The 27,046-nt window shown below is 38.7% G+C and overlaps 1 protein-coding gene across 4 annotated transcripts in view; it reads right to left on the reverse strand.

Annotated features, from left to right (window-relative positions):
- Positions 1–27,046, reverse strand: part of DYM (dymeclin) — a 467,512-nt gene that overhangs the window by 222,088 nt on the left and 218,378 nt on the right. The window contains exon 14 of one of the 4 annotated variants that reach the window (XM_060173849.1): positions 740–904. The exons of the other annotated variants lie outside the window; for them this stretch is intronic. Coding sequence (XP_060029832.1) covers positions 740–904 — 165 coding nt within the window. The remainder of the gene's footprint in view (positions 1–739; positions 905–27,046) is intronic. 4 annotated transcript variants of the gene reach the window in all.

The raw sequence follows: 27,046 nt of genomic DNA on the forward strand, positions 1-27,046 counted from the left end.
CAGGTGCTGGCTTTCTCTAATACTTGAGATTGATGGTTTGTCTTTCTTTTCACTTCTGCTATCATCATATTTAATCTACATCCATCCAGGACACACTGCAAATTGCTTTTTTTTTTTTTAAATGACCATTCTTTATGTCAATAAAATGAGAAACAAATATATAATGCAACTTCTACTGTCTTATACAATTAAGCCTGCTGAGTTGAATAGAGGCACATTCAATGCCTGGCTGAAGTGGCACAGACAGCTTTCAGATGTACTAATAGAGCAAAAGCAAGAACTCAAAATTCATATGCAATTAAAAGAAACTATAGATTCAAATACCCATCAGAACACTCCCAACAATTATAAATCTTCTAATTTCAAAAGGTTTCCATATGGAACAAAGTATCAAAAAATTCTGTCAAGTATACATGACAACTGTGTGGTTGAATGCTTTCTTCCCTCTAATGAAACAAAATATTTAAGAGAATAGTTATAAGAAAACAGATCCCAGGCAATATTTAATTTTTTTTAATGTGGTGTCAGGGATCAAACCCAAGGCCTCACACATGCGAGGCGTGTGCTCTACTGCTTCCTCCCAGGGCCCCCAAACATTTTTTCTTTAAAGAATGTAGTATTATTTCAAATATAAATTTTGTCTTTAATCATTTACTTGATATGTGTCCCATTAAAACATGCATTTATCAGTCATACGTAGCATGCAGCATGCAGTAAATGGACAGCAGAGGTTAATAACCTGGAAGCATAGGATCTGAGAATGTGAGAGCAAGTTAAAGACAAGAGTTCCTCTCCATTGTCACTGAGGGTCGAGAAGCAATGCTGAAGCGTGGAACAGTGAGAGTGAGGGAAATACAGTTTGTCCAACACATAAACATATCTCCGCAAGTGGCGGCAGGTATAACTGAAAGACAAAGGTAAAAGGAGAAAAAGGCATTTTCCTTTGAAAAATTTTATCACTCTTAATGTCTGCAAAGTTCTATGTGTATTTTCACTATCTGGTGCCCAAGGAGGAGGGGAGAAAAGTTAAAAGGACAGGGGGAAAAAAAAAAGGTGGGGGTAGGGGGGAGTCCTAAGTAGACACTTCAGGAATGAAGATATACAAATGGCATATATATATATATGAAAAGATGTTCCACCTCCTGTGTTATTAAGGAAATGCAAGTTAAACCAACAATGAGCTAAAACTACACACTTACTAGAATGGCCAAAATCCAGAAAACTGACACCACCAAGTGTTGGTGAGGATGTGGAGCAACAGGAACTCTCATTCATTGCTGGTGGGAGTGTAAAATGGCACAGTACTTTGGAAGACAGTTTCCATTTCCTTATAAAATTAAATGTACTTTTGAGTCAGCAAACAAGTTCCTCGGTATTTACCCAAATGAACTGAAACTCATGTCAGCACAAAAATCTGTTCATGAGCAGAGCAGATTTTTTCATACGGCCCCAAATTAGAAGAAACCATGGTAATTCTTGAGTAGATGAACGGATATATTAACTGTGGCCGATTCAGATAATGGATTGTTATTCAGTGCTAAAAAGAAACTATGAGGTCATGGGGCGGAGGGTAGATAGCATAATGGTTATGCAAACAGACTCTCACGCCTGAGGCTCCAAAGTCCCAGGTTCAATCCCCTGCACCACCATAAGCCAGAGCTGAACAGTGCTCTGGTAAAAAAAGAAAGAAAGAAAGAAAGAAAGAAAGAAAGAAAGAAAGAAAGAAAGAAAGAAAGAAAGAAAGAAAGAAAGAAAGAAAGAAAGGGAGAGAGAAAGAAGAGAAAAGAAAAGAAAAGAAACTATGAGGTCATGAAAAGACATACAGGAGGAAAACTTAAGTGTACTTTACTATGATAAAGAAATCAGTCTCAGGGTCGGGCGGTAGTGCAGTGGGTTAAGCACACATGGCAAGAAGTGCACCAACTGGTGTAAGAATCCCGGTTCGAACCCTCGGATCCCCACCTGCAAGGGGGTCGCTTCACAAGCAATGAAGCAAGTATGCATGCAGGTGTCTATTTTTCTCTCCCCTTCTCTTTCTTCCCCTCCTCTCTCGATTTCTCTCTGTCCTATTCAACAACAATGACATCAATAACAACAATAATAATAACCACAATAACGATTTTTAAAAAAACAGGCCAACAAAAGGGGAAAAAAAGCCTCTAGGAGCAGTGGATTCATGGTGTAGGCACCGAGTCCCAGCAATAGCCCTGGAGGCAAAAAAAGAAAAAAAGAAAAAAATCAGTCTCAAAAGGCTACATTCTAGACATTCTAGAAAAGGCAAAATCACAAAGCCAGAAGAAACATCTGGTTTTTGTTTGTTTGTATGTATGTATATATATATTTTACCACAGCTCTTATCAGCACCCGTTTATGGTAATGAGGGGAACTGAACCTGAGACTTCAAAGGCTCATGCATGAGAATTTCTACATAGCCATTACGCTATCTACCGTGCGTCACCCTAGAAGAAACATCTGTGATTACCCAGGATTATGTGGAGAGAGGGCATGTGGGAATGAAACCACACCATACAATACCAGACTGCTGGATATATACGATTAGATATTTGTTAAAACCACTGAGAGCACAACATTAAGAGTAAAACCTAGTGTAAATTATGGCCTTTGGATGACAATCAGGCATCAAAGTAGGTTACTCATTCTAACAATTATATCACTTTTAGATTGAAAGCTGGGGGGTGGTGGTGCTATCAGTGGGATCTTTGCTTTGGTCATGAACTTTTTTTTTTAATATGTATTTTCTTTTTCTTTTTTTTAAAAAAATATTTATTCCCTTTTGTTGCCCTTGTTGTTTTATTGTTGTTATTATTGTTGTTGTTGTTGTTGTTGGATAGGACAGAGAGAGAAATGGAGAGAGGAGGGGAAGACAGAGAGGGGGAGAGAAAGACAGACAACTGCAGACCTGCTTCATCGCCTATGAAGCTACTCCCCTGCAGGTGGGAAGCCAGGGGCTCGAACTGGGATCCTTAAGATGGGCCCTTGCGCTTAGCACCACGTGCACTTAACCCACTGCACCTGACTCCCTGGTCATGAACTTTTAAAGCTGTCCTCTAAAAATTCTACATAAAAGAGAAGAAGATATTGGCAGAAAAGTCTCAAAATATGGCATTATATTATTATAGCATATATGGTTATATGTGAAAGAACAAACCATAAGCCCAAGAAGAACAATGGTAGGGACTGCCCCACTCTCCAAAGGGAGACTGAGTCAACGTACTCTGCTACTCGAAGAAGACAGGTCCTGACATGAGTGAGCCCTAGAATGTCCCTAGCTATGACCACAGAATGTGAGCTCAGACCTACAGGGATGCAGAGGTTACACAGGTTCCTGTACTGAATATGGGCCCCAGATCAGATGGATGGGGTTTATAGTTAATGGTATTTATATATTTTTCCCATATTTGGGAGCTACTCTCTTCCCTGATCCAGCTTTCTAGTACTATTTCCAACTCTTGAGACCATCTCCCCAGACAATACCTTTAGCCTACCTGCATGTTAGCTGTTGGGTTCAGGCAAAATTAGTAAAGTGGTAGCCCCCCTTGGAATATACCTAAAATAACTTCCTAGCTTTTTCCAAAAGGGAGACCCCAAATCTCACCTGCTCGATTCTTACCTTTAGGTTCCTGATTATTAAAAACAATTTGTTCTGCTCTATATCTTAATGCTTTTCAGCCACCAAGTTGCAGATGCTACTATGAAGACAACCTGACTTCCCTGGGCAGACAACCTCACCAGTGTGTCTTGGAACCCCACTTCCCAGGGCCCTGCCCCACTTGGAAAAGATAGAGACAGGCTGGGAGTATGGATCACCTGCCAATGCCCATATCCAGTGGAGAAGCAAGTACAAAAGCCAAACCTTCCACCTTCTGCACCCCATTATGACCCTGGGTACATTCTCCCAGAGGGATACAGATTAGGAAAGCTTCAAATGGAGGGGAGAGGATACAGAACTCTGGTGGTGGGAATTGTATGGAATAGTATCCTTATTATCCTACGGTTTTGTTGATTATTATTAAATCAATAAAAAAATCAATCTCTGAGGGCTAGCAGTGGCACAGCAGGTTAAGTGCACATAGCACTAAGCACAAGGACCTGTGCGAGGATCTAGGTTCAGGTCCCCGGCTCCCCACCTGCAGGAAGGTTACTTCACAAGTGGTGAAGCAGGTCTGCAGGTGTATGCCTTTCTCTCTCCCTCTCTATCTTCCCCTCCCCTCTCAATTTCTCTCTGTCCTATCCAAAAAAAAAAAAAAAATGGCCGCAGGAACAGTGCAGGCAACAAGCCCCCACAATATCCCTGGAGGTGAATGAATGAATGAATGAATGAATGAATGAATGAATGAATGAATAAAATCAACCTCTCGACTGAGCAGTGGTGCAACTTATGGTAAAGTTCATAGATTATCATGTGTGAGGACCTAGGTCAAAGCCCTTGGTCCCCACCTGCAGGGAAGAAGTTTCATGAGTGGTGGAGCAGGATGCAGGTGTCTCTCTCACCTTTCTCTCTTGCCATATTTCTCTCACTCTCTTGCCATATTGATATCTCTATAATAATAAAATAGTTAAAAATGAATCTCATAAGCAAGTTGACTACATAAAAGTGGAAAAAAATCAAACAGAATCACTTTTCACCATGTAACAGTTTGGAAGCTCTGTCTTATTATTCTTAATGTGACACTAATGAATGAACCCAGAGTCTTATCCACTCAATACCATTGCCAAGTGGCCTCCCTAACCCTGGTCGTATATATTTTATTTCTTCTAAGAGGGGAAGGAAGGAGAGAGGGGAACAGACAGAACAAAGCGACACCAAAACATCACTCTGCCACTCATGGTGCTCCCACTGGTACTGTCCATGGTGCTCCCATGTGGTACCAGGGCTCAAACCTGAGGACGTCACACATAAAAGGTGTGGGCTCTACTAGTAATGTTTCTGAGAAGTTATGGACTAACTTTGCAAATTTTAAAGGAGCATCAGTGTTTATTTCAACCACAGGGAACATCCTAAAACAGGAAGATCTAGGCACATTCAAGCATCTCAAGGAAGCTCAGTATAACCGAGGCATATTGGACAGATGCTAATAGTCAAGGCAGGCTCACACAGGGCCTTGCAATCTATGTTAATTACTTCTTGAAAAACCAAATCTTTTTTTTTTTTACACAAGCAAACAATTAGACCTAGCTGTCTTTTAAAGATGACTACCTGAAATGCAAAAATAAAATTAGGGGTGAATATTAAAACTCTTTCTCTCATTCTCTCTCCCTCTCCACCACCCCCCCCCCCCCCGGGCAAGAATGGAAAAGCCAAAACCAGTAAGAAGCTACTATAAAAGTGCTGATAAAAAAATGCTGATATTGCTGATGGCCTGGGGCAGGGTTTCAGCAGATTCAAAACAAATCTTTAAATTTAAACCAACAGTGCTTGTGTTTTTGATTGCAGCAGGGTATGGTGCTGGTAGAGGAAAATAACAAGTAGAACTCTCTGTTTTCTGGAATTAAGAATGAAATGAAAACATGTTTTCTGAGCTAGGAGGAAGAGGTGGAGATACAGGCTTTATGGTGAAGATCATGAATTTAGTTCAGAACATGTTCAATTACTGATACAACCTTTGTGAGATGGCTGTAGAAGTTGGTACATGTGTGAATGTCAGGCTAAGAGAAAAATGAACTAGCCTAGAAATAAAGACAGATACACCGATGGAAGTCAGAACTCTGAATGTCTGAGAATGAAAACAGGGCCACAGTAAAGAAACCCCAATATTTACAAATAAGAGAACAGAGTTGTCAATGAATACTAAGGGGTAGAGAGGTAGAAAGAAATCTGAAATTGCTTTGTAAGAAGTCAATAATAAAAAGAGTGTTTGAAGAGGGCCATGATAAAATAATATGCCATTAGATAAGAAATTATCTTATATTATCTTATATTATATTTATCTTATAAATTATCTTATATTCTGATATTTTTCCCCCAAATCCTTTTATTTGGGGGATTAATGGTTTACAATACGGTTGCTGACACGTGGGTAAAATTTCTCATCTTTCAGTAATAACTATTTGCACAACACTCAAGTGTTTAAACATTCTTTACTACTAGGTCAGTGAAATAACTTACCTGGATAGTGAGCTGCTTTGTCATATGCATGATCCAGGTTCGAGCCAAACTCCCACCATATTGAAGGAAGCTTCAGGGTTCTAGTTTGTGTTCTCTCCCTCTCCCTCTCCCTCTCCCTCTCCCTCTCCCTCTCCTCTCTCGCCCTCCCTCCCCTTCTCTGTCCCTAGCTTAAAAATATCAACTATTATTGGTTACTGCTACCTTCTATGAATGGAAGAGAATAAGCCTTTTTTGATAAGCATAGAATCACACCAGGTTTTAAGCAGCTGTTCATATTAAGGTGGCAACCAAATGCAATGACTTACTGAACATCTTTCCAATCTGATATTTTTGCAAGTAATCTTTACAATTTAAAGAATGTCATCTTGCAAAGCCTGGTTTCATTCTAATTTGTCATGCTAATTTTGAATACAGATTCTCTCTACCACCTACAAAGCTGAGAGCATGTTTCATGATTTCTTCTATGAAAATTAATAGAGACACTGAATAAGAACAGGTAAAAGACTGACTGCCTAGAAAACTGCACTAGAGATCTCCACATCAGTCACCAGCCCACATAAACAACAACTTTGGGGAGTTTTTCATGTATAGAAATGTGAAAAGAAAGCAAAATTTTTCACATTTATGACTTATTTTTCTATCCCCACATTCGACTGTGTTAATTAAAAAGTCTCCATTAAGAAATGATGAAATGTCAGAATAAAGTGACTTGTTGACTAGTCTGTCAAGTTGTAATGGGAGAATTCCACTCAATGGAATCCACTGATATAATACTGTCATGTTCAGAGCCGGAGGCTTAAATGGAAACCCAGGTTCAGCAACCATCTAGAACCTCTCCAAGTCCCGCCCCTGCCCTTCTCCCAAACGATAGTCTTCCAAAGCTGATAGTATCCATAATTAGGTAGAGTTTAAAAAAATTTTTTATTGGGTCTTAGAACTCCAGGACTCAAGTCACAAAAGAAACCAATAACTTAAGAAACCACAGACATAAGATATGAATCACTTCCCTTTAAACAGGTGATCTGTTAATATCACCGGTGGATATTACATGACTCCTGAAATAACTACAACGTGGCTTTACTCTCATCCTAAGGAATCATCCAAAGAGAGGGTCAGTCAACAAATAACACCTGTTCTATATTCTGCAAAAAAATTTAAAGATAGAGACAGAGAGGTAGAGACTGAAAGAGACCAAGAGATGACAGCACTACAGTTTCCCTCAATGCAGTGGGGGCTGGGCTCGGGGCTGGGCTCGAACCTGGGTCCTGCACATGGCAAAGCAGCACACAATCCAAGTGAGCTATTTTGCTGGTCCTTTATCCTGCAAAATTTGAAGGCTAGAAAACACAATGTGAAACCAAGAGACTATTCCAGATTAAAGGAGATGAAACATGTCAACCATCTGAGATTGGGTCCCAGACTAGTAGTTTAACAAGGTATATTTTATGTGTGTGGAAAGGAAATTATTAGGTAAAAGGTACAATTTGTGTGCCTGTAGATAAAACAATGATATTTTTTCAATGTTCATTTTTCTGATTTTGATAATAGTTCTTATTTTAAGAAATAGGTATTGAAATGCTTGGTGATATAGGAGCATCATGCCTATAAACTTTATTCTCTCTTTTTTAATTGCCACCAGGGCTATTGCTGGGGCTTGGCACTACAAATCCATCAGTCCTAATAGGAATGTTTTCCCTTTTTGAAAACTTTTCTTTTTTTCTATTTGTATTGGGTAGGACAGAGAGATATTGGGAGAGCAGGAGGAATAAAAGAGGGAGAGAAAAAAGACAGACAACTGCAGACCTGCTTTACCACTTGTAAAGCTTCTCCCCTGCAGGTAGGGACTGAGGGCTTGAGCCCAGGTCCTTGCGCATGGCAACTTGTGCTCTACTGGGTGCATCACCATCAGTCCCCTAATTGCTTCTTTAAAAAAAAAAGAGAGAGAGATTAAAAAGTAAAGGGAAAAACTTCTGGCAATTGGGAATTTGAGTGCAAAGCAAATGAGCACTCTACTTTTGCAATCTGCAATTTTAAGATAAATGGTTTTTTTTTAATGAAAATAATACTAAAACATCAGAAACAAGTGTAATCTAAAGATAAAGAAAACAAGACTAGTCTTCTTGATAAACTAAATAACAGCAGCTTTAAAGTAATGGAATTTCACTATACAGCATGCTAAAATGTCACTTTGGGTTTTAATCCTAATGCTTAGGACAGCAGAAAAACTGGAGCGTGGGAAGTAAGCAAATGTGGTCTGGAGTGAGCCCATGAAAAACAAGCACTGTTACTTAAGAGCTGTACTTTCATAAAAAAATAAAGTAAAATATCTTCAGTGCCTTTTTTTATGACATGAAAATGTCCAAGATTATGCAATGTATAGTTCTGAAATGGTACTTGATATGTTTATGCTCCATGAAAGTATGAAAATGCTCTTCCTAGAGCAACATTTACATCTAGAAAAGACTCCAAAATTGACAAGCAAAAGAGCAAAGTCTGGAAAAGACTCCAGAGGCAGGCTTTCTAATCATTTATTTTATAGCACTTTGCTTCTCACTGCAACTTTTCACTGACTACTATTCTTTTCTTTGAAGATTTTTGAATGAATGAATGAATGAATGAATGGAGAGAGGTATCATTCTGCATATGTGATGCCAAAGATAGAATACGTAGCTTCATGCCTGAGAGTACCTGCTGTTTCAACTATGGCACTAACTTACTTACATCCTTAAGGAACTTTTTGAAAACAGATCTTTGGTGATGAGATAGCTCCCCCAGAGAGCACCTGCCTTTGTGACACGTTACCCAGGTGTGAGCCCCGGTGCACCACATGTGAGCACTACTGCACTGGGGGAAGCTTTGGTGCTGCTGTGTGTCTCCCTCTCTATAGTTTCCTTTTTTTATATATTTTATTTACTTTTATTTAGAGACAAGACAGAAATAGAGAAGGGAAGCAGAAATAAAGAGGAAGAGAGAAAGAGAGACACCCACAGCACTACTTCACCACTCATGAAACTTCCCCCCCTACAGAGGAGGGCTGGGGGATTTGAACCCTGGTCTTTGGGCACTGTAGTGTCTGAACTTACCAGATACATTACCAGTCAACTTACAGTCTATCTGAAAGTCAGCATGGATTAATGATGCCCCCTGGTGACAATTACAACATTAATAATGATGAAATAAATTTAAAATTAGGTTAGGGCATGTTAACTTCTAGATTACTGTGTGTCTTTCTAATATGTATTTTCCTTTATTTTTTATACCAAAAGCTAATTAATAAATCCACCAAAAAAAATGAGTAATAACTGTTTAGGATCTCAACGGGAAAATGGTTCGACTGAGCACTGGGCTTGGGTGCCTATGGTTTCTGGTTCGATTCCCAGCACCACATGTACCAGAGTGGTGTGGTATGGTGTTCTGTTCTTTCTCTCTCTGTCCTTGCCCCTCTGTTTCATGTGAAATCTGTTTCTCATGTCATCAATAAAATAAAAACAATTTTAGAGTAATTAACATCTACATAGAAAAGATGATAAAAATTGAAAACATGTATTTATATATTTATGTATTTATGATGGGGGGGGGGACCAGAGCATCACTCTGGATATGTGGTGAGTGACAGAAGCATCTGAAAGGTATTATCCAGAAGAGCTACAGAATGAGACTGACACTTTGAAATGATCATTCTCTCTGCAGACAGATACGTAAGAGTTATTAACAGACCTGTTAGGATGTTATTATAGTAGGGTAGAGAATAAAGGAGAGAAGTGGAAGATTTTGAGAGAGTTACTGACAAGACATGGTAATGAACTAAATGCCACAGGTGAGAGAAAGGGAGAGTCAGAAATGACCCCTAGGTTTCTGACTAATGTAAAAGGTGGTGCCATTCACAAAGGCAAGGAAGAGAAAAAGAGAATCAGAGGCTGGAGAAGGATAAGACTTCCCATATGGGGCATTTTGAAGTTTGAGATGAGACCTGAAATAGGACATCAAGTATCTGATTGAAGAAAAAGTGTCTAGGGCGTAAGGACAGGTATATCTAACCTGGAGAGGTAAAGTGGGGAGTCATATGTATACAGGTGGCAATGGCTGAGCGTGAAAAAAAAAAGGAAAAGAAAAAGAAAAGAAAAGATGAGGGTGGGCTTTTCAAAGTGGCACAGAAATAACCTAAAACTGAAACAAAGGGCTGGGGGGAGAGCATAATGGTTATGCACAAGGCTTTCATGCCTGAGGCTTTGAGGTCCCAGGTTTAATCCCCAGCACCACCATAAATCAGAGCTGAGCAGTGCTTTGGCATGTTCTCTCTCTTTCTGTATTTCTCTTGTTAAAATAAATATATAAAAAAAAAAACCACACAAATTTTAAGAAGTGGATGAAAGCTAAAAAAAACATTAGGAAGACGAAGAAACCAACTGGAAAATTCATACAGTACTTTTTACACACAATTCTACATGACATGAAAATCCAACACAGCGTGGATGTCTAAAGGTATCCATGAAAGCAAGCAAAGGAAAACCAGGAAGGATTGTAAGGAAACTACACCACAGTGGTGGAAGCACAATCCTTGAATCATTTCGCTCCTTGGCAGTAGAAGTTGTTTTTCCTAGAGCTGAAGTTACTGCCAGCAATGATGATCCTGGGAATCTCTAGTATGAAGGATTAGCAGACTGGCCCAAGCACTGGAAAATCCATTGAAAGGAACATTCCAACACTAGCTCAGAAGGGATGAAATGACCTAACAGCCCTCTGCCAGAACTAAAAAGGAATAGTGACTATAATAATAGTGAAAAGAACCTCTTTAATGATATAGCATCTGAATATAACAGTAGTTTCTTTGCTGTGACTTGTATTATACAATTGCTGAACAAATTCAAACTTAAGAAACTCTCTAGGGGTGGGGGTAAAAAAAAAAACTCTCTAGAGTCATAGAATAAAAAAATTATTATACCAAGTATCATCAATGTTAGAAATTTCATCAAATATTCTAATGACATAAAAGAATTTTCCAATAGCACTTTCTCTGAAATTAAGTATTTTGAAATATAAATGCATCAATAAAGACCTATGGTGTAAACATTTCTAAAAATTTAAAAGGTATCCAAATATTTTATATAGTAATTTCATCTTTTCAAATCACCTCCTGCAAGATCTTAAAATATTTTTTATAATCACATATAAAACTGGCAGTAACTGTAAGATTATCTTTTAGGGACAAATTTTAAAAATGCTTTTGAGAATTTTAAGTTTTCCTTCAAAACTTAATCACAGCTTATTTTACAGAATCTCACTATCCTTTTTATAGACAACAAAGATAACTGATTTCCATGCACTGCTAGAGAATGGTGCACAAAAAACTTTAATAGAATTTATTTTTTAACTTCATAAATAGTAAGGGTCATATTTATCCTTGTACTGGAAATTACATACTCCAAAATACTAGAGAAACTAGGCAGGAACTTTCATGGTATTTATTAGAGATGCCATTGTCCTTTGTTTTAAAGATTATGTTACAATCTGTGTTTACAGGTCTGATCGATTTATAACTAGCATCCTTTCTATTTGACATATGTTTTGTTTTGTTTTATTTTAAGATATAGAGAGGCAGAGGATGAAAAAGTAAAAGAGACCACTGCATCCAAGTTTTCTTCAATGCTGGGTTGCACATATGGCAAAGCAGTGCCCTACCCAAGTTCTTCTGCTGGCCCAACTTATGTACTTTTAAAGTGCATTTAGGCTCTGGACAGCACAACTACATCCAAAGAATGTTGTCATGGCTTCCCCATCGCAGACATTTGCTCTGCAAATGCCCAATATGGCCATGTAGCAATGTAGAGCTGGCTTGGTTCCCAGCAATGCACAGTTACACTGTATGGCTTTGAGTTGTGTTTCTAAGTGTTAGTAGCATGTTGTTGCCTGCTCTACTTGGGGTCTAATAAGCAAGGTCCAAAAATCAGCAAATGCAGACATCCATTTCCAAATTTCTTCTTAACACATTCTTTTGAGGAACTTAAGAGTGAGGGGAGAAGTCAACACTGATGGGAATTTTACAAGGGAAAAAAAAATATATATATATATATATACACACTTGAAAGCAACTTCTTGATTGGATTTGTTTACAATTTATATTTTAAAAGGAGCATTTCAATGCGTCATTAGGTTGCTCCTTGTGCCAAAGGAAGTGGTGGCTTGACAGAGCACACAGTAAAATGATGACTCCCACAGACACCAAATTGGTTCCAGTGTGCGCCGTGTGTGTGGGGGTATTAAGAGGGTAGGAAAGGCCTACAGCACATTCTCCCTATAGAAACAGCTATCAAAGACAAAAATTAAATCTAAAATTACCTTTATACATCATTTGAAGAAAATAAAAGACCTTTTTACAAAATTTAGTCTAGAGGGACGCTATTGGTAAAAAAAAAAAAAAAAAAAAAAACATACCGGACACTCAAGTGTTCCTCAGTCCAAACACATCTGTCTACACTGAATAATCTGGGATATAAACACCAAAATTGTAAGTGAAATGCTGGATTCACAAATAAATTGGTATAAAACAGCATATGCAACACATTTTAAGACCACCATAAAGTTTATTCACTTTCTAAAGACATTATACTTTACTAATATAAGATGTAAAAGGAGCACAGATTTATAACCATTATAAAATTTCTGGAAAACTCGAGAGTCTTCCACAAACATGCCACCAGTATTAGATCAGTGAAGCTAGATCATCTGCAGTCATGAAAAAAAAAAAAAAACCCTTCTACTGAGACTGATTAAACATTTAGTGCATGTATCCTCTCTACAGCAGAGCTGGGGCAACACACACAGGACAAAATATGATACAATCATAAAGAGCTGAAAATCTGCTGTGGTCATTAGAAAATAAGAACAAATAATTACCGACCAAAATTATGCTAATCACTCATCATCAGAAGATCATGGTGGAGTCATTTTTCAATGTGGTCATGGATTGTACACCAAAACAACCACACCGCCTCACCATTTCACCCAAATGGGTGTGGCGGCCCATGCCAAGCCCACATCTGTGAGGTGGTGGGCAAGGACTGCAGGCGCTGTCTATTACAGGAATGTGGTCATCATGATATTGAAGCTCTCTGGTGTGGGTGGTACAGAGAAAAAGCCTGACTTCTTTGTCTCACCAGCTCAGTGTTCCCACCAGCCTAACTGAAGCATCAGCCTGGCTGCCATAGTAACTGACAGACATACCAGAGCACCTTTTTTCACAGAGGCAAAGACAAGCCATGTCTTCATTTGTCTCTGCATCTTTGCACCTGCTGACAACACTATGGAGATGTTCTTTCCATCTCCTTGCCCTTCTGGCAAACACCTCCTGTGTTCTCTAAGTGTAACTTTGCAATGAGACTTTCCCCGACTGCTTCAGCTGTATGATGGTACCTTCCCTTTGAGGTTTGCATGGGGCCTTGTTGTTTATTATGAGTATACAACTGAGCAGCATGTATTTCTGCCCCCCCCCCACCACCACCATTATCTCTTTGAAAAGCCAACCCAAAATGTTATTTACTTTTGTTCTCTTAGTACCTAGCACAATGCCTGACATAAGAAAACATAGTATTAAAGAAATTATGGGACATATTCTCCATGGAATATCACTTTGCAATAAAAAAAAAGATGATTTTGTTTCTTTTGGGACAAAATGGATAGAACTGGAAGTGATTATACTTAGGGAAATAAGGGAAAAGATGAAAGACAAGTACCAGATGGTTTTATTCAGATGTGGAATCTAGAGAACTGATACACATGAACTTGGGGGGGGGGAGGAAGGAAGGAAGGAAGAGAAGAAGGAAGGAAGGAAGAACAGAAGCAAGCAAAGTGTTTTCAGACTTAGTGAGAACTACAGTGGTTATGTTTGGAAGCTGGGAGGGCGGGGAGACCGAATTTTCGTGGTGGGTGTGGTGTAGAACTATAACCTGTAATCTCATAATTTCTGTTCATTATCAATAACAAATAATAAATAAGTAAATTAATTGACAGAAAGCACAGCATTTATTGTGTCACTAGAAAAAAACTGACAATAATTAATGTTTGAAATTCCATGATCCAAAAATTACGTTGTTTATGGAGTTTCAATGCATTCAGACCACACTGACAATCACACTTGGGCTGGGATTTGGAGTCATAACCATAAAAACATAAAAATCACTTCCTTCCTCAGGCATGAGCAGAGGCCTATAAATCACTGCCAAGAAGAACTCACACAGTAATCCCCCTCTAAAGCTTTAACTACTAATTAAAAAAAAATCATAAAGATCCCATATGGGGCTCTGGTGGAGGGAATTGTGTGGAATTGTACCCCTCTTATCCTATGGTCTTGTCAATATTTCCATTTTATAAATTAAAAAATAAAATATAGGAAAATTAAACTTCTCATGGTTATAAACATACTAAAACTCAAAAGGCATGGAAACAACCATATCATAATTTCATCCATTTGCTAAATGACATTTTAAAATTCATGTCACTAAGAGGTACAAAGAAAAGGAGAGATAAGAGTATTGTCAGTTGTTAAGAGTTGTTTCAAGAGAGTGGTCCAGGAGGTAGCACAGTGGATAGGGCACTGGACTCTAAAGCATGAGGTCCTGAGTTCAATCCCAGGCAGCACATGTACCAGAGTGCTATCTGCTTCTTTCACTCTCTTCTCCTATCTTTCTCATGAATAAATAAAATATTTTTTAAAAAGTCGTTTCAAGAGAAAAATAACTATTATAGATTTCTAAGTGCACCACACAAGATGTATGCTTAAGACCTGACATGGGTATTTTAGAATGTCACTTTCTTTGGCAATGGGGCTGTTGCATATACAATTGTGTAACGTCAGCTTAGACTTGGGTAGACTGGACACTTAATCCAGTATGACTGATAGTGGTGAAAAGACAGACACACAAAGGGAGAAGACAGCCACATGATGACAGATGACACTGGGAAAGATACTTCTAAAGTCAAGGAATGCCAAGGACAAGAAAGACTGACAGCCCGCACCAGCAGCTAGAAGCAGGGAGGCAGGGTTCTCCACTACAGTCTTTACAGAGCGATTCACCTTGGAATTTATAGCCTCCCAAACTGTGAAACAAGACATTTCTGTTGTTTTAAGATCTGTTTGTGGCACTTTGTTAAAGCTTCCCTAAGATGAGCACAGTGAGTAGATGTACCCATCCATTCACCTGGCGAGGACACAGAAGTGCTGTAGTCATCACCACCCCTTCTCTGTAGACTCAACTGGCTCTCCTCTGCTTGGGGCTGAAGCAAGTACACTGGGTGACTGGAAGGCAGTTGGGTGAGAATAAGAACTATGGATGGGCCTTTCTGCTAAATTCAATTTCACTGTCACTTAAAATGGAAGACTCAAATCGTGAAAAAAAATCTCAAAGGATCATGTAGCTGTTCCCAACTGTTTCCAAGAAAACTGACAGATGTGTTAGTTACACTCACAACACACTCCTGTCCACAGTCTCCTGGAAGTTAGACCTACCTGCTCACTTTATTCTAGAAATCATAGTGACATGGGTATTTATAGGCTTAATTTTGACTCCATTCTTTTTTTTTCCTACTTTTTTTTTCTTTTTCTAAATCTTCTCTTTTTCCGGTCATATTTACAGGTTTAACTTTGACTCCATTCTTTTTCTGGTCATCTGCACTGATATGATTAGTTTTTGGGGGGAGGGGGACAGACACGGGACAGCAAGAGGGGGAAAGAGACAAATATAACAGCACTGAAGTATCTCCCAGTTACTGGTGTGTTACCTTTATAGTCCTGAATTCACTCTAAATTCATTACATAAGAAACAACTGAGGACTGGCGAGACCGCATAATAGTAATGCAAAAGATTTTTCATGCCTGAGGCTCTGAAGTCACAGGTTCAATCCCCAGAACCACCATAAACCAGAGCTAAGCAATGCCCTAGTTTTCCTGTGTCTTTCTCTCTGTATCTTTCTTTCATTAAAAAAAAAAAAAATTAAAAGAAACAGTTTTGTCAGCAAAATAGCTCACTTAGATAGTGAACCTGCTTTGCCATTCATGTAACCAGATTCAAGGCTGGCCCCTACCACACTGGAAGAAGCTTCAGTGCTTCTCTCTCAAAAGTCACACTGGAGAGGTGAAGGTTTGGCAATGATGGGAGGAGAAGAGGGGAAGGGCAATGGGAAAGAGAGAGGGCAAGAAAGGGGGGAGGAGGAAGAAAAGGGAGAAGCAAATTACCTGCAAGATAACTTATCCCTCCTTAGAGATTTCTCTTACCAGCCAGTTTAAAGAGCCACTGGAATCACCATCACGTCACCTCACTTGATCTCCATTTCCAGTTATCTCAAGTGCCCTAGTATATTATAAGCTTATTATCTGTGTCTCTCACTCAGTGACTACCGAAACATCCAGTCTAGTGGGAAGAGAAGGTAAAGTGAAGAGTCAGTTACAGCATATAATATTTAATATAAGACTAAATATACAGCCACTGGTAGGTCAGAGGCAGTGAAAAGGGGGAGCCTCTTACCTATGCGAGGGGACAGAACAGACACCCTAAGTAGAAAAAGACACGTAGGCTAAGACTTGAAAGATCAACAGGAAAAATACTAAAAAACAAAGTCTTGGTCGTGATGGCAGTCATTAAAAATAGTGTAAGCAATGAAATACTACTCAGCTATTTAAAATGATGACTCCACCATTTTCAGCCGATCCTGGATGGAGCTTGAAGAAATCATGTTACGTGAAAAAAGTCAGAAACAGAAGGATGAACATGGGATGATCTCATTCTCAGGTAGAAGTTGAAAAACAAGATCAGAAGAGAAAACACAAGTAGAAACTGAACTGGAGCTGGAGTATTGCACCAAAGTAAAAGACTCTGGGGTGGGTGGGTGGGGGGGAGAAAAGGATGACAGAGGACCTAATGGGGGTTGTATTGTTATGTGGAAAACTGAGAAATGTTATGCATGTACAAACTATTATATCTACTGTTGAATATAAAACATTAACTCCCCAATGAAGAAATTAAAAAATATATAATGTAACATCGGGGCTGCGTGGTGGAACATCTGGCTGAGTGCAAATTACCATGTACAAGGATTCAAGTTCAAACCCTTAGTCCCCACCTGCAGGTGAAAAGCTTTACAAGTGGGGAAGCAGTGCTGCAGGTATCTCTGTCTTTCTCCCTCTCTATCTCCCCCTTCCCTCTTGAATTCTATTTCTATATAATAAATAACAATAACAAAAAATAATAAAAGTATAGTGTTAGACCAATGCAAAATCCAAAAATATCCCTCCAATTTCTACCTTCACATTCAAACCACAGATTTTGAAATATTCTTGCTGTCTTCTTAAGAGTACTTTAGTAGTTCCCAAGAACATGTCATGTGTCTTAGAACAACATAAATAAAAAGAACAAAGGGAACTGATCATCTCTAAAATGGCAAGACTTCTACATAATGAACATTCAAAATGTTGACAAATTTTTATCCTCTAACAAGGAGAACTATCTTTTCTTCACACTTCAACGGCTACAGGTGCTAATTTATTTCAGATTCAAGTGATTCTGGCTGTTTTCAGCACCATTCTTCACTTTAAAAGTACTCTGATGTTTACAATCTATCATGTCAACATTAAATTGATTTATAAAGGTAAAAAAAAATGTAGCTGTAATAATTTGCAGTTGTGACTTCTGTGTTTCAGATGGTAATCATCTCAAGATAGACCACCACCAGAGCAGAGATCTGGAGGAGAAAAAAAATGGGGAAGGCACAGAAATGCTGTTTCCTCTTCAGGTCAGGAGGCCGAAGCACAGACTACAGCTGAAGGGGAGGGGGGGACAGCTCACAGTGTCCCATGTGACAATGGTGTCACTCTCTCCCAAAGGTGCAGAGGTGGGCAAGGAGTCCAAACATTTGCCAAATTTTACTATCTTTCTTTGGATCTTATGTTTCTTTTAAACTTATGTTTTGTCCATCGTTAAACTCCTTTTAAAAGATGATTGTTTATAGTAGTTGTTGACATATGGGTGTAATTTCTTATCTCCTATGACAGGTGTTTGGAAAACATGCTAAATTCTTACAGGTGGTAAGTAAGGAGGACACTGCTGGTGAGAGACTTGTCCCCACAAATTCTTTGAAAAATCAACTTCCAGTAAACAGCAGTAGCCAAAGTCAATGGAAAAAAGATACCCTTTCTGACAAATATTCTTGAGACTGTTAAATATCCCTGTATAAGAACACTGATTCATACTTAGTACCATATGTAAGAGTTAACCCAAATAAATTACAAGCCTAAAGGTAAAACCTGAAACTATACAAATTCTAATGACAAATAAGATAATTTTGTGGCTTGGGTTACACAGAGTTCTTTTAAAAAAATGTTTAATATTTATTTATTGGATAGAAACTGTCAGAAATTGAAATGGAAGGGAGAGGAAGAGAGATAGCTTTCCTTTCTAGGTGGGACCAGGGGATTGAACCTGGATCCTTGTGCATTGTAACATGTGTGCTCAACCAGGTGAACAACCACCTAGCTCTTAAGCAGTTCTTAATTAGAAAAGTATGATTCAAAGTAAAAAACAAAATATTAGATTTAATTAATAATTTTTATAAAATTCTATTTTCAAAGGCATTGTTAAAAGACAAGCCAATGACTAGCAGATAAATCTTTGCAAAACATGCTATTAAAGGACCTGTGCCCAAAATCCATGAGGAGCTCTCATGGTGAAAAACCAAAAACTCAGGAGCTGGACAGCGGCAGTTAAGCACACATAACACTATGTGCAAAGACCCATACAAGGACTTGGGCGCAAGCCCCTGCTCCCCAACTGCAGCAGAAACCTCTCTCTCTCATTCTTTCTCTCTCTCTCTCTCTCTTTCTCTCTTTTGCCTCCAGGGTTATTGCTGGGGCTCAGTGCCACTGCTCCTGGTGGCCATTTTTTCCACTTTTTTAAATAGGATAGAACACAGAGGAAGTGAGAGAGAAAGCTAGACATCTGCAGACCTGTTTCACCACACCTGAAATGACCCCCCTGCAGGTGGGGAGCCTGGGGGCTATGTGCACTTAAACTGGTATGCTACTGCCTGACCCCCCTCTCTCCCTCCCTTCTCAATTTCTCCCTGTCCTATCAAATAAAATAGGAAAAAGAAAAGAAAAAAAAAATGGCCACCAGGAGCTGTGGCTTCGTAGTGCCAGCACTGAACCCCATAGAAACCCTGGTGGCAATAAAAAACATTTTTTAAGGGAAAAAAAAAGGTGGGCACTTCATCCAATAACTGGTGTGGATGTTAACGAAGCACATGAAAAGATGCCCGACATTACTAATCACTAAGAAAAATGCAAATTAAAAGCACAAAGAGATATCACTATATATCTGTTAGAATGCTTCTGCAAAAAAGCAATACTATTGGTGGGGAGGATGCAGAGTAACTGGAATTTCATACACTATCAGTAAAAAAATTAATCACTTTGAAGAGTTTGACAGCTTCTTATTAAGTGAAGCATACACTTATCCCATTGGGGGGGGGGGAACCTACCCTTAGGCATTAACTCAAGATAAATAAAAACTTACCTCCCAACAAAATTCTCTAGACAAACACTTCTAGCACCCTTATACATATAGTCCACAAAGGAAAGCAATCAAAATATCCCTCAACTAGTAAATCATTAAACTGTGATATTCATAAAATGGAATAATACTCAATAGTAAAAGGAATGATACAATAACACAAATGAGTCCCTGGATTCAAAAGATTATACATATTCACAAGAGACCAAGTGCAAGGACCTGGACTCAGATCACCAGTCCTCACCTTTAGGGAGGAAGCTTCACGAGTGGTGGAACAGTGCTGCAGGTGTCTCTCTCCCTCACTCTATTTCTCTGTCACTATGATAGTAAAATATATATTTAAAAAATGTAAAGACTAGATATATTGCATGATTCCATGTAAATGTCAATCAGAAGAAAGAACTGGAGGAACAGAAAAGAGATGGGTAGGTAGAAAGGTGTAAGTGATGAGTTCCGTGGGGGAGTCTAGGAAGCTGAAACATACAGCTGTTGAGCCATCCTAAAAGACTAACTGCAGTAGCCTATGTCAGAATACTGGCAACAAAGGATTATCAGATATGGCAACCATATTCAAGAGAAGAAGAAATTAAGTTATAGATTCTATGCTCAGAGACTATTCAAGCACAGACCATTTATCTTGGTGGTTATTATTATTATTATTTTTTAACTGCATCTGGGAACTAGCCCAGTGGATAAAGCATTCTACTCTCAAGCATGAGGTCTGAGTTCAATCCCTGGCAACACGTGTCTTTGAGTGATGTCTGGTTCTTTCTCTCCTATTTTTCTCATTAATAAATAAATAAAATCTGAGAAAAAATTTTTTAAATATCAAGTCCTCTATAGTCTTTACACACATTGAAATGTTCTCCTGCTACATCTTTCATCAAAAGATTCTATTTTCAAAAAAGTACTAACATAGGACCTCTTAAAAGAAAACCAAACAGTTCTGCAAGGACAGAAAAGAACCATTTCACTGAAAATGAACTCTACTGAAGTTAGGCACATCATGGGAAAAAGCTTACCTCACCCTAAGTACTACAGCACTGGCTCAGTCCACATCAATCTATGTATTGGTCCAAAACAACAAAAGGCTTCTTAGAGAAGAATTATTTGTAGAGGTCTTAATGGAAGTCTGAGGAAATAGTCAATGAAACACTAAATATTTAATTCACAACACTCAACATACTTGATTTGGAAGCCCAAGACATATATCTTATAATTAATAAAACAGACTTTCTCTGTAAGAATCTATATTCTGTTAACAGAAATATATTCTATAAAAGGCAGAGAACCAGAGAATAAGAAAGAATAAATAGAATCAAGTAGAAAAGTCAATAACATATATGCAGGAATAAATAAAAGACAAGAGTATTTCTACATTGCAAATAAAGAGGAAAATGGAGAGTTTAAATAACTAAATGGGCCCATTATTTATTTAAGATAAAACATTGACTTCACTAATGATACTGAAAGAATGCTCCTATTCAAATGTGCTATAACTACCTTATGGAAAGATTAGTTCCTTACAATAATACACTCCCTTCTGAGAAGTTTGAGGACCCTTCAGACCAATCTCAGTATTTAGAGACATTCTCTTTAACTTTCTTTTTTTAATTTCCTTTTTAATATATTTTATTATATTTATTTATTGGATAGAGACAGCCAGAAATCGAGAGGGAAGGAAGGGGGAGACAGAGAGGGAGAGAGACAGACACCTGCAGCCCTGCTTCACCATTCATGAAGCTTTCCCCCTGCAGGTGGGGACCAGGGACTCGAACCTGGGTCCTTGTATACTGTAACATGTGTGTTCAACCAGGTGTACCACCACCTGGCCCCCATGCTCTTTAACTTTCACCTTATTTGTGTATGCATGCATATATTCAAAGCAATGAAACCTTCCAAATGAAATCTGATGGAAAAGTCCAACACAGGTAACAGATGACAGCTGAGTGGAACAGTTACAAAGGAGTGAAGGTGACCTGAGAGCCATGGCTGTTTGTATCACCACCACCAAGAGTTCTATTCAGTCTGCAGTATAAAACACAAGACAAAAAAAAAAAAAAAAAATCACAACCATTGAATCTTGGATTTGGGTGAGATCTTAACTCTCCATCAACCTCTTCTTCTATGGTTCTAAAAAGTAAGCAGCCACCTTTTAATCAGTTTAATTATTATTTAATCAGTCCCTTCCCACATTAAGCTGTAGTGGGGATCAGAAGTGCACGGTTCTTTGTGAAAGACACTAAAATACAGTGAATAGCTGCCACACCCCTCTAGGCAGTAGCATCAATTTGACATTTGGCATGATAGAACAACAGGGTGGGGTCCAGCTTCTTTGTGTCTGGTTCTTCCGAGTTTAATGGCAATTGAGGTCCAGATCTTAGGACATAACCACTAAAACGTCTCGTAGAACATCAACACCCAGATTTGAAAAATCAGAGTGGCCTGGGAGACAGCCCAACGGTGGTGCGCAGGATTTGCATCCATAAGGACCCAGGTTTGATCCTTGCACTGCATACCTAATAAAAACAAAAAGGGACTGGGGGTGGCACACCTGGTTGAGTGCACATGTTACCATGCCTAAGAACCTAGGTTCAGCCCTATGTCCTACCTGTAGGAGGAAGCTTCACAAGAAGTGAAACAGTGCTGCAAATATGTATTTTTCTCTTCTTCTTCCTATTTCTTCCTTCCAGTTCAGTTTCTGTCTACCCAATAAATAAGTAAATAAACATTTAAAAATACATATATATGAATATATGTATATATATACATATATCTTTAAAAAAAAAAGAAACAGGGAAATAGAGACAGCACAATAGCTCACTTGGATAGTGTGCTGCTTTGCCATGGGGGAGAGCCAGATTTGAGTCTCATCCCCAATGGATTGAAGGAAGGTTTGGTATTGTGGTTTCTTTCCCTCTCACTCTCTCTACCTCCCTCATCTCCCTCTTTCTACAAGGGAAGGGGGAAAAAAAACACTAATATCTCAAAAGCACTCTACTCAAGAGATTTCAGTATTAACTACTCTTGAAGAGAGTCACATCAACATGGCTCCTGAAACTGATACTGTCTACCTGATTTCACTTTTACTAAGAAAATAACAGGTTGCAGAGCAGAAGACTTCAGAATTAAGTACTTATTGATGGAAACTAAAAATCAAACCATACCTGGAAGTTCTATACATTTTCTAAAATTCTTCCTTGAGTCTTCTTAGTGACTTTCCTATTTCTCTACCTTTGCCTGTGAAAATGTCACTCATTCTCTAAGATATTGATTAAAGTTTTGGACTTCGTACAGTCTTCCATTTAATCCTAGATTAGAGCTACGCCCCACTTCCGTCTACACTCTTGAAGCACTTTGTACAACTTGTAATTTTCTGACTTATACAGTTAGTCATACAGAAAAGCTATTGACTTGAAATTAAATCTTACTCCCTACTTCACATTTTTTACAGTAGCCAAGATATTTAGATGTAGAAATTAAGGACGTAGAAATATGCAAAAAAAAAAAAAAAAGGATGCACTGGCTAAAGAAACACAGTGAAGGTTTCTAGTCAAAATCCAACACAATATCTAAGAGTCTACTTGCACACAATTGGCATTTAAAAAAAAACCCATGGTAGCTTTTATGTAATTATTTATCTTATCACAAATACTGTACAAACATAATAGCAATATTTTAACTCATTCAAAATCATTTACTAAAGGCCACTTCATGCTAGTAACACAAGAACAAAAAAACGAAACAAGCTCAACGTCCCTGAGTATTGAAACTCAGTGCTCCAGAGTCAGGTTACACAGCTTATATAAGGACTTCTCTTCAATCTGCCCCTCAGGATGTTTAACTTGCCCTTGAAGTCACTGTGGCCAACCACCTCCACAGCTTGGTGGCTCTGCCATAATAATCACCTTTAGCTTCTTCTCCAATGAATAGGAAAATGCACCTAGTGGGACAGGGCTTATTGCTTGTCTCCCAATCATCCATTACTACAGGAATGGATTTTTTTCAACAAAGCACATGACTGATGTGAATAAAAACTTTTGCACGGGAGCAGGGCGGTAGCGCAGCAGGTTAAGCGCACGTGGCTCAAAGCGCAAGGACTGGCATAAGGATCCCAGTTCGAGCCCCCTGCTCCCCAGGCAGGGGAGTCACTTCACTGGTGGTGAAGCAGGTCGGCAGGTGTCTCTCTTTCTCTCTCCCTCTCTATCTTCCCCTCCTCTCTCCATTTCTCTCTGTCCTATACAACAATGACGACATCAATAACAACAACAATAATAAATACAACAATAAAACAAACAAGGGCAACAAAAGGGAAAAATAAATTAAAAATAATATTAAAAAAAACAAAAACCTTTTGCACTGCTCCAAAGTAAAGGACTCTGGGAGGAAAGGAGAGGTTTCAGATCCTGGTGTGCAATGGTGGAAGACCTAGATAGGGGAGTAAAATGTCTTGCAAAAAACTGAGAAATTTTACACATGTACCAACAACTGTATTTTACTCTTTTACTGTAAACTATTAATTCCACCAATAAAAAAGCATACATTAAAACTTTAATTTTTTTTTCTTCCACTTCCACTAATGTTAAATGTGGCCACATGGCTTAAGTTCTGGTTTACGTGTCTTGTGAACATTTCTGAGAACCTTAAGAGTCACCCAGTGGCTGGCCTTGTATTATAACCTTTGTCTTCTCTTTCCTGTGGCTTGAACTCAGATGCTGACTGGGACCATGAAAAGAACCTAGTGATGGTGCTGAGTACTCTGAAAAGAGATAGCGCAAAGCTGTGCCTGTAAACTATGAACAGAGATGTCACAAACTAAAAAGGAATTTGCAGAAGATTTTTTGTTGTTGTTGTTGTTGTTGTCCTGCAATGTTATATCAACATTCCAGGTGTCAATTTTGGATCATTGAAAATTAAAATCTTCTTTTAAAACCAACCAGAAGTATATCCAGTTCTCCTTTCATGTGATAGTGGTCTGTGAAATATCCATTAGTTTATAGGTTAAAAAAATAGTTATTCACAGTCATGTTGTTTTCAGAACTGCTTCAACCTGATTAAGTATATTCAATTTCAAGAAAACCAATATGTGGAAAGAAGAAATTAATTTACAAATGGTTACACTCAGAAAGGAGAATAGGCAAGGATAAATTCTAAGAGCTAGTTAACAAGTTCATAAAAGGACAGAGATCATGAAAGAGAATTCAGCCTATTAGAGTACCAATTTATTAAATACATTCCTCAGACCACAGGGTGAACTCCCAGCAGCACCTTCTGCCAAAATGGTGCCAAGTGATTTTTAGAAAATAAGAAATAAAATTAAGGTCTTTTGAAGATAATAATGTCCGTAAATGAGCAAATGTAGATTGGCTGTCACCAACGACAATTTCACAGGGGTTTTACATCAAAAAGCCTCTCCCTCTGAGATAGCAAGTGTGTACCGCATACAGCCAAATCAGAGACTTTGAACAACCTTCCCTAATACTAGATGAAGAACAAGACACACCTGAGACTTAGGAGCAGCACCACTAAGTTCATCTCCTTGAGAGAAATGTTAAATCTTTTCAAGCAAATTATCCAGAAGGGCCTCCTGGCTTGTGACTCCAAAGACCACTTTAGGGGGCTTAGTGCCAAAAGGACAAGACACAAGCTAATGCTTGTATGCTGGGTTTGGAGGGTTCTGCCTAAGGAATAGTGGTAGTGGCTCAGAGTCTAGGCTGCCATTCTCCCTCCTGTTTCCTATTTGGCGACCAGGAGTGTACTAACACATACATAAATATGCTATGAATCCTTCTAAATGATTTTCACATTTCTGCTGATTTTTATCCTCATATTATCCTACAAAACAAGAATAATTGCTAACCACACTTCATAGATAAGGAAAGGTTAGATAAGCTGCTTAGGAGCACACAGCCAGCAAGGGGCAGAAGTGGCTTTCACTAGAGTGTGCACTACTTAGCACTGAATTTCCTTTGCAGGAGTGTGTGTGTGTGCGTGTGTGTGTGTGTGTACACAAAAACTTAAGTATTCACAATATTGCCAGTTTGGATATGGATAACTTTAAAAATATTTTAAAGCCATCATTACATTATAAAATATATCCCTTACATAAAAATGCTTATAAAACTATATATGGCATAGCCTATTTCTATGGAAATATATAGGCCTATATAACAGCAAATTATGTCCAGCATGTTAGAGATTAAGGTATTAGCCTAAGGATTACTTGGAGGTGGGCACAATGGCTGCCTATAAATATATCTATATTTTTGTAATAAGCTGCTTTGTTTTATGAGCTGACTTGTTTTGAATATCACTTTTTCTACAAACATCTCTACATGCAGGGCACTGCTACAGGTGCTTGGGGCACATTGGCAGACAACAACAGATTCCTGCCCCTCTCTGGTGCTGATAAGAGAAGCAAAGCAAAGGATCCTTTGATATCCCTTTTATCCTCTTGTCCCTTAACCATTTTCATGCTTCTTGTGGATCAGTCCAAAATTTCTGCATGAGCATAAGGACAAAGCAAATAACTAACATTTTCCTCTTAACTAATCACATGTACTGTCCAACACCTTGCTTCTTCACATGTATATCTCAAAGGACCTTCTATCACCTTCTATAATAACAGAGAGGCGGGGGGGGGGCACAGGGGCAGGGAGACAGACCCCATAACACCAAAGCTTCCTTCAATGCACTGGGGTCCAGCTCAAGGCTGGGCCATGCACACAACAAAGCATGCTAGCCTTTTTATAGCAGCAAGTATCCATCTACCGGTGGAGCAGATTTATTGAAGTAGGTCCTTACTGATGTATATTTGGGTTGTTTTTAAACTTCTGCTACTAATAACAAAACTGCCAAAATAAACCATGCCCTGTCATTTTCCACAAATGTAGACATACTGCAGGGTGAGAAGGTAAAGAATCTGAATAGACACTGTCACGTTGTTCTTTGAAGCTGTGCCAATTTACACTCCACTGCCATGGAATGTGCTTCCACACAGCCACACAGACAGATGGCACTTTCGTGAAGTTATAGGCTGCATTTTTCTTGACAGAGTGAAAACCGTGTTTTTAAAAATGCATTTCAGGATTCCCTGATGCCCTTGTATGAAACTTGACTTTGGAGCTACACTGTCTCCTTCAGCAGGGTATCTTCTGCTGCTATGGGCCTGGCTTGAACTCAGCTAGGCACTATTTAATGACCGCAGAATCACCAGAACTGCACTAGAAGGACAGTGACTGAGTCTTATTAAGTCTAGCACAGGAACTGCTGTACCTTAGGCGTCCAAAAATGTTTGCTTTAAAAAAAAGGAGGCACCAACGAGACAGGGTTGTGTTTTGTTTTGTTTTTAGCTATTATAGCG

The sequence above is a fragment of the Erinaceus europaeus genome, chromosome 15 (assembly GCF_950295315.1).
Source record: "Erinaceus europaeus chromosome 15, mEriEur2.1, whole genome shotgun sequence".
Classification (NCBI taxonomy): Eukaryota; Metazoa; Chordata; class Mammalia; order Eulipotyphla; family Erinaceidae; genus Erinaceus; species Erinaceus europaeus.